General features: G+C 32.1%; 1 protein-coding gene across 3 annotated transcripts in view; it reads right to left on the bottom strand.

Annotated features, from left to right (window-relative positions):
- The window catches only part of Nbea (neurobeachin), a 680,165-nt gene that overhangs the window by 219,960 nt on the left and 442,360 nt on the right, over positions 1-17,845 (bottom strand). For all 3 annotated transcript variants that reach the window (XM_010623923.1, XM_010623924.1, XM_010623926.3), the window contains one exon: positions 8,914-9,057. In XM_010623923.1, the coding sequence (XP_010622225.1) occupies positions 8,914-9,057 (144 nt within the window). The remainder of the gene's footprint in view (positions 1-8,913; positions 9,058-17,845) is intronic.

Genomic DNA, 17,845 nt, shown 5'->3' with positions numbered 1-17,845 from the left:
TATAAATATTTTCGAAAAAATAAAATTCTGTCGTTCTTCCTGACATCTCCCTCTGTCTAAAATATTTCAGCATCTGCATTTATCCATATCTCTTTTCCTCCACTTTCAGAAAATACATCCTTCTCTGCTGCGCAAGCCAGGTTCCATCTCTACCTATCCTCTTGGTCTATGTTCTCTTGCTACCTCTATCTCTTATCTGTATTTTTCTCTTTTCCTTCTTTGTTAAGCATCTGGATATTAGTTTCTATCATTTAGTTCTCACATGTATTTGCTTTTTTGGCTTTATCCCCCATCCTTTTTTGAGACAACTGTCTCTAGGAAATGCACACTGATTAATAAGCTAAAGTCCATAAATTAAAAAAAGAAAAAAAGTACAACCCTGTGTAACATTTGACCTCAAATCCACAAGTTATGGTTTTTTGGTGTTTTTTTTGTTTTTGTTTTTTTTATTTTTAAGACAGGATCTTGCTATGCATTCCAGGCTTGCCCGGAACTCATGGGGATCCTCTTGCCTCAGCTCCTGAGTACTGGGATTACAGGCAAGCTACACTATGCTTGGTTTAAATCCAGAGTTTTTGAAACACATTTAACTGTAATAGTTTTTCTCATTAACACCTTTCAAAATAACTTTGTTCTAAGGAATGTTATCTTGAAAAATGCTAAACCAGAGTCCTGGCCCTCTACAGAACACAAGTCTCTTGTGCTCTTATTGCTTGATTTTTCCTTAGTGACCCTGATGGGCTCTCCTCACTGGCTATCCTTTAAACCCTGGTGTTCCATAAGGAATCCTAAATTGGCCTATTTCTCTTTGCTCTATATATTCATATTTTATTTGGGTGATATCAGTGGTGTAATTATGGACTCTAAATCCAACTTGCTTCTCATAATTCAAACCATTATATCCTTTTGAAAAATGTGGATATCCAACAGACCCAGTTGAACTTATCCTTGAGAGGAAAAACTTATCATGTATGTCTTTTTACTCCAAATTCCCACTCTAATGTCTTGCATACAGTATATGTTAAATATTCATATTTGTTTTGCTTGAATAAACATACCCAACTGGAGTGAACTGGGGTCTAGCATTAGAGAACAGGGGCCCAACGGTCCTTCTAGCTTTTGTCCTTACTATATATAAAATTTGACATTTTCTATTCTAAAACATCCTCTTTTTTTTCCTTTCACTTAGACATAATGCTGGCACTAACCCATTTAACTGATTTGTTATCCATCAATGATTTATAATTTATAATGAACACATATACACTGATGTAGTGGAATGAAGAAGGGCTTTTATAAAAAGAAAGAAAACCAGCTTCAAATCTTTGCTCATTTCTTTGTATGGTATAATACCTGAGTCACAGAGCTGTATAGTTATCAGCCTGTTATTTTTCTCTTAACAAATGTTAATTATGCTTCCCAGTTCTGTTCTTCATTTACATTTACCTCTTTCTACTTATCTAGCTCCACCACCCACCCAGCACCTGGTTTGATAAATGCAAATATTTTTATATCCAATCTTAGATGCAAAATTTATTTATTTTTAAGTATTTTTTGACACCTGGCTTTTAGTATTTCTGTTTCATAGAGAAACTGAATTGGAAGAAAAACTGTGGCTACTTTATAAGTTAGTGACTGAAAATGAAAGAAAAATTAACAGAACTTTGAATAAAAATGAACACAGGGCTGGGGACTTAGCTCAGTGTCACTGTGCCTGCCTTGCAGTACAAGGTCCTAAATTTGATCCCTGGAACAAAAACAAAACAAAGCAAAACAAAAAAACTACAAAACATCAGTGATCAGTAATTTTCTGATTAATAAAAGTATAATATTTTGTGTGGAAAAAGTTATTTAACAATATTTATTTAAAATATTCATTAACAACAACTCAGTTTAACTATCTTATCTTTTGCTGATAAAAAGGCCTAGACTTGTTATTATAGCTCTGATGATTTAACTGCTGCTGGAGTAAATATGAAATCTGATTGCCCTATAAATGCTTGTCCTTAGGGCTATCCATTTAAGTACTGCTATTCTGCTCTATAGCACCAAGCCAAGAAAATATAATATTTAAAACTCTATTTTTAGAATGCCGAAAGACTTATTGGTCCTTTTGTACAGCATTGTTCTAAATGTCCTGGTAAAAACAGTTTTTCACCTAATCTTTGTATCAGTGCTAAGGTCTTTCAGAGAGAGAAAAAGGGGCACTTCTGGGTGTGGCAGTGATAAATAATGTAGATCACATCGCTTCTTCCTCTCTAAGTTGCTAACATCTACAATTTGTTAGTAGGAAAGTTGTTATTTCACATTTTTCCTCTGAGTGTTAATAAATAAGATGATCATCCATGTTATTTTTGGTAAAGAATGATTAATTATCTGCTTTCTAAAAACAGACATGTGAGAGGTAAGTCCTCTGCAAATAGAAAGATATGATGTTTTGATAGGATAGTCATTTATTGTCCCTATTAAGGTTGGGATTTTTTCCTACAGAAATTCTTACACAGAGAAAAGAGTAAAAAACAAAAAGTGTATTTTAACTAAAATATTATATTAGAAAGGAAAAGTCTCATCATTGTGATTTGTTAAACATTTGCCTATAACGAAAGATGGCTTATTCTTAAAAAAGATGAAGAATGTTCTATATGATTTGATTCATATTTGATGTCTAATAAACACTTGAATTGTGTTCTTTTATATTTTCAATTTGCACAGTTTGGTGAGCAGCAATGCTGTTGCTATTGAGAGTACCTTAAAAGTGTTTTACAGACTATTACATTCATGTTTGAAGGGGACATACATTTTTGGAAACAAAGAAATATGGCTACAGTGAAATATCTGCAGGTTTAAAATAGCCTGTAGATTTTGCTAAAATAGTAAAAAGGCAAAGAAGGCTAATACTCAAGGTGAAGCTTTTATTTTTTAAATAACTCTTTATAGCTGGTTTTAAAAAATTAAGTTAGAAATTTAAATGCTTTAGCTTTTTAAAGTAATGGGCATGTATTAATGTAGTCTTTGAGAGCTTTGTGAATTTTGTGTTTGAAACTGAACATGAACCCTTTGGGTATACTATTTATGACTGGCAAAGCAACTTCCTAATTCAAAGAGAGAGAAAAAAGACTTATAAAGACTCATAAGGCTTTTTAAACATCAAATAGCTTTTACTAAACAACATTTTGATGAGTTAAGTGTGAGTGAGTCAGGGACATATGGATTAGATTTCCCTTGAAATACACATGGGTTTAAAAATGAAGGGGGAAATCCTGACCAAAATGCATTTTAGGGAGTCCAGAATGTTCAAAAGACATCTTTTTTTCTAAATACAAATACCAGGTTGAATTAATTCTAGTTAGACTCTGTGACTAAAATTACATAAATATGTAAGTATCTTTAAAGAATACTGTACTAGGTTTGCTAAAGAATACTGTACTAGTCTTTGATACATTCACCATATTGGAATTGTATAGCATGGAGTTGTCAAGCCTAAGCAGATTAATCTGAGACAGAATTTATCTGAATCCATGTAGTTAACAGTCAATATGTTCTCTTTTATACTACTTACACTTATTCTAGTAAACAATTAAAATAAACTTTGTATGCTTTTGGCAGATATTTACTTTTTAAAAATAATATTTCCCTAAAAAACTTTTAGCTTTCACAATTGTTATTCCTTTACTTTTATTATATTTTTCCAGAATTTTGAGTTTTTTATATGCTTATTATATGCTTATATGCCATGCAATCTATACAAAAACAAGTTTGCCTTCAGTGTCTCATATTCTAGTCAAAACACTGAAGGTCTAAATTATCTAGCTGATCATTTCTATTTTCTACTTTCATTGATTAGGGAAGATATATGTGCCATAACCTCCTGGTTATTTGAGTTACTAAGAAGCAGTAGAACCTGAGCTTAATTCTCCAGAGGACTTTTTTTTTTCCCATCACAAAGTACCAACATTCTACTTGTATTGACTAGACACTCACGACATGTCAGTAAATAAATCAGCAGATGAATGCAGTCAAAGAGAGATTTAAGGAAGCAAAAATGGTCAAACTTAAGAAAAATTCTAAGTAATAGTTCCCCTTTCCTCTTTTTTTTTCATCATTTGAAACTTGATTTCACTTTGAATGAGTAGGATGTTGCTAAGGTTTCTATATAGATGTCCGCCAAAGCTTTGGAAGGTGAATGGATTATGGGGTTTAGGCTGACTTTAGGAGGTGGGGTTTTGTTGGAAGAGAAGCAGGTCACCCAGCTCCTCCCCTCTCTCTGCTTCCCCTCTGCCTTGCCCTCTGCTACGCTGTTCTGCCCTGGAGCCAGCTGACTATAGACTGAAATATGAGCCTAAATAAACCTTTCCTTCCTTAAGTTGTAGGTGTTGGGTATTTTGTCCCAGCAACAAAGGAAGTATCTAAGACAAACATCAACTGATAAATGGAAACAATCTGATCAGTTTACAATGAGAAAAATGGCTTGAAAATATATTGCTCCTAAACATCAAGGAAAACAGTCACAGGCAGCAGAATGTCATGAGGCAGGTGCTGATACCTAGAAGAGTTTCCTAATACATTTCTTTTTTATTTCTATATTTTTCTTATTCTTAATTCACATAATTCATTTTTTCTGCATTTCAGTTCTTGACCTAGGGGTACGTGTGTGCATGTGTGTGTGTGTGTGTGTGTGTGTGTGTACATGCTTGTGTGCACATGAATGTGCATGTGTGTAAAGGATTATAAACCTATCACTTTGAAAATCATTTAAAAATCCAACTCTCAAATTCTAACACATATTCCCTATGCTGCTATTTTCCTATCCTGAGTACTCTAATTAAAGTACCATTATAATCTATTCTTTATAGAATAATTTTTCTGTGATAAAGAAAAATATTTGATTAAGAGTAGCAGAGGTATCTTGACTGTATAAATGGGAACCTTAAAGGATATTTAGTGGAAATGACACAATTTGTGGAGGTGGGAAAGGAAACCTTTAAAACAACTGTGTTATAAGACATTCATGGTTCTCAAATATATAGTATATAGTTTCTGCCCTTAAGGAATTTACAGTCTAAAAGAAGAAAGAAAACAAATGGAAAAACCTGTTCAATATGAGGTTTTATGTAGTAACTGCTGTAAGAAAGATACAATCAAAATGTTATGGGTTGGCTATTATAAAAAAGACAAAATAATAAGTATTGGCAAGGAAGTGGAGAAACTAAAACTCTCATGTATTATGGAAGGGACTGTAAAATGGTACAGCCATTTTTTCAACTATTTTCTCAAAAAGTTAAACATGGAGCTATTATTTCACTCAGCAATTTCTTACGCATATACCCAAGATAAATGAAAATTTAAATTCACATAAAGTCTGTACATGAATATTAACAGATATATTCTTATACCAACTAAAACGTGAAAACAAGAGAGCTACCACTAGGGAATAGGCAAATGGTAGATGAAGAGTCAAGATACAAAGTTTCTAATTGTGATGATGAAATGTTCTAAAATTCATTGTGTTTATGTGCAACTGTGAATATACTAAAAAACATTGATATATATATTGCACACAGGTCAACTTTATGGTATGCAAACCGTATCAATAAAGCTGCTCCCAAATGTTAAAAATGTTATAGAAATTGCCAAGATTGGCCGGTGAATATTTCATAATGTTTTAAATGGGTAGTGCTTTTGATAGGAAGGGATGGAGAATATAAAATAGAGAGATGGAAAGGATATTTCACGTGAAGAAAGAAGTTTGGATATTAGGACTGTGGAAATATTTTAAATTACTGGACAAATTAAAGGGTGAACTGTTGCTAACAACAGTTTATACATGTAAACAACAAAAAACAACTATAATTTATAGAACTGGCAAAGAAGCATAAAAGACTGTTATTATCATTATCATTAACTCAAAACTCCTTAAATTAGTATAGTTAATAACTTTTGGAAGGAACAATAAAGAAGTCTATAAAAATTCCAATTCTGTTAATTCTGTTACATAAAGTATTTCTATTGTGACTTAGTATATGTGATACCATAAAAGAAATAAAATACATTTCACAGTAGGACTCATTCTATCAGTTAAGTTAAATCTTCACTTGTTTATTCATGTGAATTTGAGTGAATCTTACATTTCAGTTAGTATTTATTTGAAGAACTATCTTGCTAAATTTCAGATTAAAAAACAAGGATTTTAGATTGAAAGCAGTTGAGTATAAATTTTAATATTTAAGTAAAGTATAATTAGTAAATTGAAATCTTTAGGCACATATGGAATCAATGATGCTAAATTTGCTTTAGTGAATCACTAAAAACTAAAAAAAAGTGATTTAAGCTATGCATTATTACTATAATAATTGTTTGGCATACTTTTACATTATAATCATATTAGACATTTGCTACAATACATAATGAATTGAATAATCAGTAATCACACATGTTTAACTTGCCTCTTGAGATGAACTGCTTTGGAAGAAAAGAAACTAAAAGTGAAACAAAACTGCATGCCATTTAAAGCTATAGAATTTTGTAGAACATTTCATCTTTATTAAAACTAGAAGTCTCCAAAAAATGGAGAAAACAGGAGAAAAGGTCAGTATTTAAATAAAATTCTGATAAAAGCAATGAAATACATACCATATTTTTAAAATATTTATCAAAATTTTGGGCAACATATAGACTATTTAAAAATAAAGCTAAACCTAATTATGCAATATATATTTTATATATATACTTTCAATAATTATGTAATGGAACCAGAATAAAAATAGAATTATAAAAGGAGATGGCCTTGTATTTGCATCATTTGAGAAGAGTCTTTAAGTATAAATACATATATACACCCAGCTACATCCATATTTAAATGTATTATTGGTATATTTTAAATAAATGCACTAGGAGGAAGTCTATTATTTTTATATACTTCTTAACCTTATGCACATTAATATATCTCTCATAAATTCCAATTTTTCTTAATTTCTAAAACTGGTGGTAATAATAGTTTCTACTTCAAAGTTGTTATGAAGGTTATATGGGGTTTTGTATACACAGCCATCTGAACACTGGTTCCTAGAAAGACATGGTAGCTATTACTCTCCTCCTTTTTCTTCTTTTTTGAAACAAAATGAATTTTATATTTTAAACCAGAACAAGTAAAAACTAATATTAACTATGTTCATACAATTCCTTGATTCTCTAAATTAATTAGCATACTCTTTTCTTTTTGAATTTAACCTATTATATTACATAACAAAAAAGTGTAATCTCATCTGTGTGCTATGTCATCAAAACAGGGTTTTGTGAGAGGAGAAAAACAGACCACACTAATCAGCAGGTTCATGTTTTTTTTTTTGAGATAGGGTCTCACTATGTAGTTGAGACCGACCTGGAACTCACTATGTAGCCCAGGCTGGTCTCAAACTCACAGCGATCCTCCTGCCTCAGTCTCCTGAGTGCTGAGATTACAGACGTGCGCCATCATGCCCAGCAGCAAGTTCATGTTTAATATTACTATTATACAGATGGTGTATTTTTTTCATATATAATCTAAAATCTAAAATTGTATTTTTTGATGGGATAATTCTATTAATCATGAGCAAGCCATATCATTAAGTCATGAACAGGTAAGTCTGTAATTTCCTTCTTCAGGATGGTAATTATTATCTTATATAGTATTTCTGAAATACCAAATAAATATGAGATTTACTAATTATGGTATACAGATTTTACGATCTCTTAGATTTTGATTTTGATCTAGGTTTTTTGTAATGATGAAATTTTCTTAGTAATATTAGACTAATTAGGAGGACAAGTTATGAAGGATGTTTTTTAGAAAAATTAAATTTCTGAAGCAGAGATAACCATGCTCTGAACAATGTTTTTTAGAATATCAACAAAAAAGTCATGTATGTGATCTGACGTTGATTTCTTATTAAAAAGCTTATTAACAAGTTTATTAATAAGATGATTCCTTAAACCTAGGAATTCTGATTGGTAGTTACTTCTAAAACTGAATTTTACATAACATTTCACTAACAATTTAAAAAATGAATTTGTATATTCCTATAAATTATGGAGATATTTCTGTGGCTCTTGATAAAGCACCCTTTTTCTATTTCTTTTTTCCCGCATTCAAAGGTCCAGTAACATTTTGGACTGCTCTTCTGAAAAACCCTGAGCAAGATCAGTATTTTAGAATTGTGCATAGGATCTTTCAGACATAAGGATCCCACAAGAACAGTATGAATTAGGATGAAATTAAAATGAAAGCAAATGCTTTGAAGTTGTGCTTAGAGTTATGTGCCTTGCCACAAGCAATCTGCTTTCATCAGATTCTCAAAGTAGTTTGAAACAGAAAAGGGTTATCAGCCGACCCCCTTCAGATATTCATACCTTACCTGCGTACTGCTGCTGTTATCCTCCAGTGACACAGATCAGCACTGAGACAAGGGGAACTGAGAGTGGCAGGGGAAGAATGTTTTCTAGTGACAGGAATTAGCAGTGTGGGAGGGACACTAAAGAGTGACAGTGGGAAGAAATGACAATTCTATGACCACCTGGCTGAAGAGGCCACTCTGCACGGCTGTTAGCGGACCAGTGACATGTGTAAGTCAAGAGCTCTATCAGTCTGTCCCACTCTTCCATGATATAGGCAGTTATATTTGAACAACATGCATTATGTACCCTTTATAAAATTGTTCTTTATTATATAGAAAATTGATGATATTCATTTGTGAGTTAAACTCACATTTGTTTGAGGTCCTCTCTTCAATACTAGAAAATGAGATAAAATTATTAATTTATTATTCACAAGATTGATCACTGTAACTACTTTCATGCATTTCTTCACCAGGAGATAAATTTTGAATTCAGTAATGTTTGTGTGCTTATCACAGCAGAAGAAAATGTTGAGAAATTTACCTGCAAGATTGTCAATTTCTTTCTCCTGGAGCAGACTGACCGCATCATCGTCTCCTTCCAGCATGAGTTCCGTCTCTGCATTTTGGTTCACTATTGCTTGACTTCTGAAAGCTTTTTTTGACTTTACTACATCTTCTTCAGTGCCTAATCAAAATAAAAATATATAATTTAGGCCACTGTGACTATTTTCTCAGTGAATATTAAAAACAACTTTATTACTTTAAAAATTTTATTACTTTTTATCTTTTATTACTGCCTTTCAACGATGTGCTACATTATTACTTTATAATCATAGAACATTTAAAACTTTTTCATTTTGTTTGGTCTTCTGTGAGAAAGGCTTGGGAAATTTAATCACCTCCCCTTGTTTTACAGAAGAGGAAACAGGCTGTTAAAGCTACATGAGTTGTCAAGGGGCTGATAATTCACATTTTAAGATCAGTGCATATTCCTCAAAAAATCTGTATCTGACCAGCAACTTAAATTTTCCAATCTAAATTATAAATTTTACATAATTATACTTTTATATGATCTAACTGATACAAGAGCTGGGGTTTTTTTTGTTAAGTAGATGAGCTAGGTTTGAAGAAAGAAAGCATTCAAGCTGAAGGGAAAAAAGATGATTATTTGGGAGCCACAGAAAGTAGAGTTAGGAATGATATATAAACATACTTCAAAATAACTGATTCTTTAGCAATGAAATAAATATTGGTTCTTGAAATGATGTCCTTTCTTGCTGTATAGAATAAAAATAATATAAAAATTAAAATAAAAATATACAAAAATAAGAGAAAAATTTAAAAATATTCAATTTTGTCTTGGCATTAACATGCCAAATGTTAGAAACTAATGCACTTAAATTTCTCATGGATTTGATTGCTTAACAAATGTTTACAGCTGGGGATTTAGCTCAGTTGTTCTGCTGCCTGCCTTGCAAGCACAAGGACCCGAGTTTGATCCCCAGTACCAAAAAAAAAACAAAACCAAAAAACAAAAAACCAAACACACACACACACACAAAACAAATGTTTACATATTTACCCTCAAGAACCTGAACTGGCAGGTGACAATGAATCTAAAATTGTCTTAACGGCCAACAACAACAACAACAACAACACACACAGACACACACACTCTATTTCATATCACTTGGTGTTGAAAATCAACTGGAAAGAAAACACCGTAATTTATTGTGCTATGGTATAGGCTTCAAAGTGCTATAGTATAGGCTTTAAGGATACCATTAACTAAGAAAACAGCTTTATTTTTCTGTGGTGAATATATTCCTGGAGAAGGAACCTGATAAAATTAGTTTTACATGATGGTGCTGTATTGCAGTTGTAAGTGATGACATGGTATTACATAAACAGTTGCTCTCCAAATCCTGTTATTCCTCTGGCCACAATTCTCTCCAGTTACAATTCATAATACTGTCAGTCAATTCTCTCTGGCCTATTCCAAGGAATATCCAACAGTCATTGCTGTCTGTTGATGGTTGCTAAACCGTTCTTGAAAGTGCAGCTAGGTGCCACAAAATTTGTATTGTAACATATATTAGCTTTTCCTTTTTTTTCTTTGATGCTTTTTTGAGAATGACTAGAGACCAATACTATTTGCTAAAACTTCAATAAACTGGCTCAAAGAAAGTTCATAAAAGAGTAAATACGTATGTTGAAGAGAAGATTCATATCATAATACCACTGTAGCGTGTCACTGGCTGAAAGGGACAGCCTGTCATCTCAGTTGGAAAATAGCTTTTTGAAAATATGGTTGATACATAATATAACAGTATGAAGTGATAGACTGTTAAATATATATTTTGATGAATACATTAGAGACAAATAGCTTTAAAAATTAATGCTTAATGGGAGGCAAGAAAATTAAATGTATTACATGTGTGCTCTCACTTCATTGGCCCATAGATGATTATTATTTCTGAACAAAAAGATTAAAAGCAGATTCCTTAATGCCTTAGAACCTTATCTTAATTTTATCTTATCCTTGGAAATATGAAGCCAGCAGAACAGTAATCTCCTGGGGTTAGCTATTTTTGTAAACCATTTGTTTTATGGGTAGTATTTTAATTAGGGAAAGAGAGCTTGCATCATTTAACAACAACAAAAATGGTAAATGCAATTATTAACAACTCAGAATTCTCCCCTGAGCTCTTAATAACCATATTTCTAGAGATCTTTACCTGGGTAATGCTAACTGAACATTTCCTTAACTGAGTTCATTGTCTCTTGTGCCTCCTACTTTTCCTCTTTTGACCAACAACTTAGGATTCATTCTGAATGGTGTCTACCATTTCTCTAGTTCAAGTCATCATCAATTTGATTTAAGTGGCTTTGATAGCAATCTTACATCAGTTTTGTCAGAATGATTAACATAGAACACAAGTAAATTGAAGATTATCGTCCTGTTCAATATTGTTTGTTAACTCCTCCAATCGACAACACTTGATGCAAAACTTATACCGTAGAATTAAATCTGAACTCCTTAGCATGGCTGACTTTTGTTCTCTATAGACTCTGTCACACCTTTCACCACCCCGTTCATGACACATCCCCTAATACATGACAACTGATAGCTACCAACATACGCAATATTTTCACACACTAAGAAACCCATGCTACTATTTTTTTCCCTTCTGTGCTTTATATCCCTTCTTTCCATCCCTATCTGGCTATTTCCTACTTGTCCTTCAAAATTCACTTCCTTCAGGTCCCTCTCTTAACCAACTCATCTGTATTTAATAGTTTAAAACAAAGCCAACTTTATGTAGATATAGATGGTGTCAGTTATGTGTCTGCCCTCCCGTAGGCTGTAATGTCATTCTAGAACCTCAGTGTCTGGCCCCCAACAGGTGTGTTACAAACATGTTCTGAACTCAAGTTTAATCTCCAACCTTGTTCCTTTCTCTGATTTCTTAAGGTACATTTGTTCTCTCTTTCCTTTATGTGTTCACCACACCTCATAAATCCTGCTGCTGAAGTACTTAAGGGTATTGTAATTGCATATTTATTTCCACAACAGCCTGGAAGCACCTTAACCAGTAGAAACATGTTTGTCTTTGGATTCTCAGTTCTTAGCACAGTGCCTGGCACAAAGCAGGCTCTTATAAATCGCTTAAAAAGCAATAAACTAGACATTTCAGTAACTGCTGGCTATTTCTAAGTCTTAAGTTCCCAAGAAAGCTGAGAATCTTAGTGATTTAATTCACTGTGGAGAAAACTGGAGAAAGTTTATGCAGTTTCATGAAGGGAACTCAGTTCTTTGCATAAAAGTCAAGGTGTTTAAGAATGAGTCAGTCTAAGAAAGCAAGCTTTCTTTTGTCACAATGACATGAGGGGGGGAAAAAAACCCTTTATATTACTTCTGCATTTCCAAAGTAAAAAATTTACCGTTCAAGAAAACTTAGTAGAGAGGTGAACTCTGATGTGTATATCAAACTTTCAATTTTATCCCCTATAGTTTTAAAGCAGTAAAACAATCTTATCTTTAAAAGATATATAGTAAGTGAATCCATATCAACACATTGAACTTATCCCTGCTGAAATGTTATCAGTTTGAAGCTCAGTAAACTTCCTGATTTCATGGTAGTGGAAACAAACATTTATCTAAATTAAAGTGTATGAGATCCAAAGTGCTTTTCAATCACAATATCCTTTATGAATTAGAGTTTCATTTATCAAAATTATAGGCAAAAGAAGTAAGGTTTCAGGGGGCTGCCTCATTACAAGGCTTGTAAACACTGTCCTTAGAAAGAATTGGTTTATCACCCAACAAATCAAAATCTGATTGGAAAGAGAATTTATTTGAAATCATCTATCTTCAGAAGACATGTTGGATTGAGTGCACTTCTTGGCCTCTTTATCCATTTATCAAGAAATTAACAAGCAGATACCACAAACCACCAGAATGCCTTTGATTTTAAAATGTGAATTATGTAGAAAGCTAGATAGGATAGAGATATTTTATTTGTTATGAAAATACTAAAATGTCATAAGATTTTAAGTTTTAGAGGAAATATTAATTTATAAAATAATGAAGTCAAATCCAAAGTTAATTTGTTTTTTCTATCATGATACAGATAAATACATAAAAACATTCTGTACAAAGTCTTATTAGTAAAGACACATACTTAGACAAGATCTGAATATGAAAATATTATCTAACATACAATACCTTATTACCTTATTCTAAATTCTCTCTCATAAAATTTCTCTTAATAACAAGGGATTTATGTGAAACAAACTATTTTATTTATTTATTTAAATTATTTATTTCTAGTACCCAGGATCGAATTCAGGACCTAGCACTAGCCAGGCAGGCACAGTGCCACTGAGCTACATCCTGGGCCTACAAACTATATTTTAAAAGTAAAGTAACAGGAGGACTAAAACATTTCTAGTATGGTTATTATACTCTAGAATTATTAATCTTAAAATTATATTATTATAATTTTAAATAGTTTGTTATTTTATGTAGGTATTAGTGAAAATTTAGGATTTACAAATTAGGCACATTAACTTATCTGAATAATATCAAAGGACACCTAAAGAGTTCAGAAATCAAGGTAAAAAAGATAGTTTATTTTCTCATATAATTATTTTCTGTTGATAAATATAAGCAACCAATATAATGGAAAATTCTATAAAGTAGTGTACTGCAGTTTAAGGAGTTACTCTACAGTCAAATCTGAAATATTGATTCTGATAAAGAAAAAAATAATTTGCAAACAGTAAATGAACCATAAATCATAAACTTGTGGCTAATGCATGAAGAGAAAATATAAGAAAGTAGCTTTAGTGTAACATATAGTTTTATGCTGTTTTTGTTATGGATTATATCTAGATGTTCTCCCAAAGCCTCATGTACTCATAGGGGGAGTTTTTTATTTTTTAGTGCCTGGGTGGAACTCAGAACCTTGAGCTTTGTGAGGCAGGTGTGGCACCACTGAGCTAAATCCCTGGCCCATAGATGGGACTTTTGGGAGAGACTGGATGATGGGTGTGTGATACTGGATGAGCCCACTGATGGGTGTATAGCTGGGTATGATGTAATGAGGTAAAGTCTGTTGGAAAGACATATGTCATGTGGGCCCAGCCTGGAAGGTACAGAATATATCACTCCTCTTCCCTTGATGGCTGCTTCTTCTTGCCTGACATGCCAGGAACTGTTTCTCCTCTGCCATGCCCTTCTGCTGTACCACATTGGGTTGGATCCAGCCGACTATGGACAGAAGCCTCTATAAACTGTGAGCTAGAATAAACCTTTCCTCCTTTAACTTGTGAGCGTTGGGTATTTTGTCCAAGCAATGAGAAAGTAACTAAGATTTTATTCATATGGAGTAAATGGGTTCACACAAATATCAACTATGTTAGAATAGATTTTCTCTTTATCAGTTCAATTTAAATACATGGTTTATAGCTCATGATCTGGCTGCTACTTAATCTCATTTTTCTGATTTGGTCTCTTTGTATCTTATCTTCCTTAACAGCTCAATGCTTTTGTACCTAAATATACCATACTGTCTCTCAAATGTTTCAGTATGACATATGTAATTTTTTCTACATGGAATTCTCTTACTTGGCTTGTCCTTCTCTGTATAACTTTAGTATCTAAGAAACAGGTCATAAAGTATTAGCATTATTCATTTTGGAGTCATATTTAGGGATTTTCTTTATGAACTTTAATTTCAGCTCTGCCAAGCATCACATGAAGTGGCAACAAATGTTTGCTGACTAAGCCTATGAAAAAAATTCACCTATTACTCATTTTAAATGTTGTTATATAAGTTAATTTGCTTTTTTTTGTCTCTTACAATCTTATAAATGAGGAATCTGGACAATGTGATCTGCCATTTTTTACTGTTTCCTCCAATAACCGTTAGAAACATCTTAAAAAAAAAAAACAGACTAATCTCTTAACTTCATTTTCCAACCAGTGAAGAGGAATAGTATTTTTCAACTGAAATCGGACAGGATTACTGGAAAATTAAAATGAGACAACAGACTATGAAACATTTTGAAATGTGTTAGGTTTATTTATATAATAAGCTTTAAAGATATTTGTTAAAAGTTTGATGAATTAAACAAATTTAAAAGAGTACAAGTGCCATGTATTCAACTAGTGATGGTTTCCTTTTGTTCCTTTGGAGATAGGCCCTTCTACCATGTTGTCCTACTAGTCTATTTATACTCATAACAATGTAATATAATCTGTCAACTCCTTCACCAGACTGGATGCCCCCCAAAGACAGGAGGGTTCTGGGAGTACAGGTATTATGAAGTATTTGTGAAATTGATTGAAGTGCAAAAAGATTACATTTAAAAACTATTTTCCTAATAAACATTTTATGTATGTTTAATAAAACATGTTAAATAAAATTCTTTAAGAATTAAATTTTAGTATGCCTTTTTATTTTACATATAGATGTCTTAATATAAATATTTAAAATTTTGAGTAGTTAAGGGAGAGGAACTGCTTTCTCAACAAAAGATAACATACTTGACATAGACTTCTCTTCATCTTTAAAAGATCTTTGGAGGGAAATTGGCAGAACATAATTTTAATTTTACTTGAATGCATTATCTAAAACTTCTGATCTTTCTAAACACCTAAAATCATTTTCATAAGAAGACATTCTTTTTCAAAGGACAAATTGTTTTCAATATACATGATTTTACAATATTTATCTAGGTCAATACGTTTTGACAAAGTTTACCCTTATGAAAATAAGATAAAAGGCTGGAATTTATTTTCAAGCCTAAATATGTTCTCTGATAAAAAGCATTCATGAAACAAATACTTTTAAAATGTTAAAATAAAGATATCTTTTTCTCATTAAATCTCTAAGAGCAACAACACTTTTTCTGACCAGTGCATTTAGTAATTCCAAATGATACCATTTAACTTCTATGAAAAGGAAAAGATTTTAAGATAAATATACTTTTCAACTGTTAGATATGGTAACATGATTTTATACAATAATACATGTATGAATCAATCTATAACAGATGAATTTACAATTTTGAAATTTCAAAAAAAAGATGAAAGAATGCTTTACTGAGAAACCTATTGTTTGAAAACTTTGTATGCTGACCTTATTATATGTGTTAGATAAAAGCAATAGTTACATACATGGAACACATTTTGCTGTGACCATCCTTTATCTGAATCAATAATTTATGAAACTTAGGGTCCATTTTACCAAATCATTATGTTACATGAAATCAAATTATAATATCTTTTTTGTTTTTATTAAAAGAGGAACTTGTGCAGATTTATGTTTATTTTAAACTATATAAACTGTATACTCTCAGGTAGGTTGTCCACTGGAAAAGAGGAAAATAATTCATTGGTGCAATAAACATGTGGTAATTGGAATTTAGGTGTTAATTAAAATCCAGTGTTCATAGACATTATTCCAATTGTTAAATTCTGAATTTAGATTAAACACATAAGAATTTACTGGAGCTTAAGAAAGAAGAGAAGAAAATGCCTACCTAACACCAACAGTTATTGCTCAGTGGAAAAGGACATCAAGGACACTTGGAAGTAAAAGAATTGGATCAATATTAACATGATTTTCATTTCATGCTTCCCCAACTCCAGTAAGCTGACAATATACTCTGATTATGTGAACTGCCTCAGAGTAACACAGGAAAGGTTATTAGAGCAAGAGGTGGAAATGGAATGCACTTTTTATATTGACAAGCCTGCTAATAGAGTATACTGATTTTCAAAGACATGCAATGCATTTTTACAATTTGGTTTTGACAGCAAAAATAGAGTTTCATTTATTACTAATTCAAAATATTCATATGTAAGCAATATTTCCTTGAGCAGACCAACAAAGGGGATATTCGTAAACAGAATTTTTAAACAGAAAATGCAATTAAAAAGGTGCAAGAAAACGTTACTGAATTTAAGTGAAGCACTGTAAGTATGAAATGTTAACTGAACAATCTTTGAAATAGAGTCGAAGTAGAAAACTGCACTGTGTTTTTTAAAGGAAATCTGATGAAATACATTTTAAAAATATACATGATATTAAACACCAAATCTCTGCATTTTAGATGGCATATTACTTGGTAGGATTGTGATTAGCTATGAAATGTAGATGATTTTTAATTATTTAAAATAATATCTTACTATATTAAAATCACATAACATATTTTACTGGTATAATGACATGCTAAAACATAAGAAGACCTTGGGCCAGTTTAAAACTCTAAATATCATAAAGAGTAGAGATTCACGTTTGTGACTGTTTGAGTATATTGTTTAGTGTTTTGTCCCTATGATAAAATATGCACAGAAAAAGATGAGCATGAGTATAAATATATTGAAATGAAACAGCAAAGAGAGCTATCGTTATGGATATAAAAATAGGCATTTCTTACCTCCTTTCTTTATGTATTTTTGGCATTTTTAGATTCCTACAATGAGCATAGGTTTCTCTTTTGGAAGGAAGGAAGGAAGGCAGGAAGAAGGGAAAGGAGGGAAGATGGAGGGATGGAGGGAGGGAGGAACTAAAACAGGATATTGAGGAGAAACAAAGGATAAATCTATACCACGTACTAAAAGGTAGATAGCAGATGAGTGTAAGAATAGGAGCTGCAAAGTTTGGCCACCCTTATAATAAAGAAAAGATGAACTAGACAACTTGAAAAAATGTTGAGGGTGGGCTAGGGATTTCGGTCAGTAGTGCTGTGTCATTTTGCTAATAAAACTCCTTTGATGATAGTGATAAATCCCTTTATAATATAGTCCCAAATTGTCTTTTTATCCTCATCTTCACACTATTTTCCCACACTATACTTACTCCATCAGATAACACCATTTTCTATTTTTTGCATATGTCACAGTGTGTGGTGTTGGTCCTTTTATCCAAAATGACACTTCTCATCTATATGTTTGGAAA

Source organism: Fukomys damarensis, unplaced genomic scaffold (genome assembly GCF_012274545.1).
Source record: "Fukomys damarensis isolate Sample0158 unplaced genomic scaffold, DMR_v1.0_HiC HiC_scaffold_38, whole genome shotgun sequence".
Classification (NCBI taxonomy): Eukaryota; Metazoa; Chordata; class Mammalia; order Rodentia; family Bathyergidae; genus Fukomys; species Fukomys damarensis.
The sequence above is the reverse complement of the archived record's forward strand: the minus strand, read 5'-3'. Positions and strand labels throughout refer to the sequence as shown.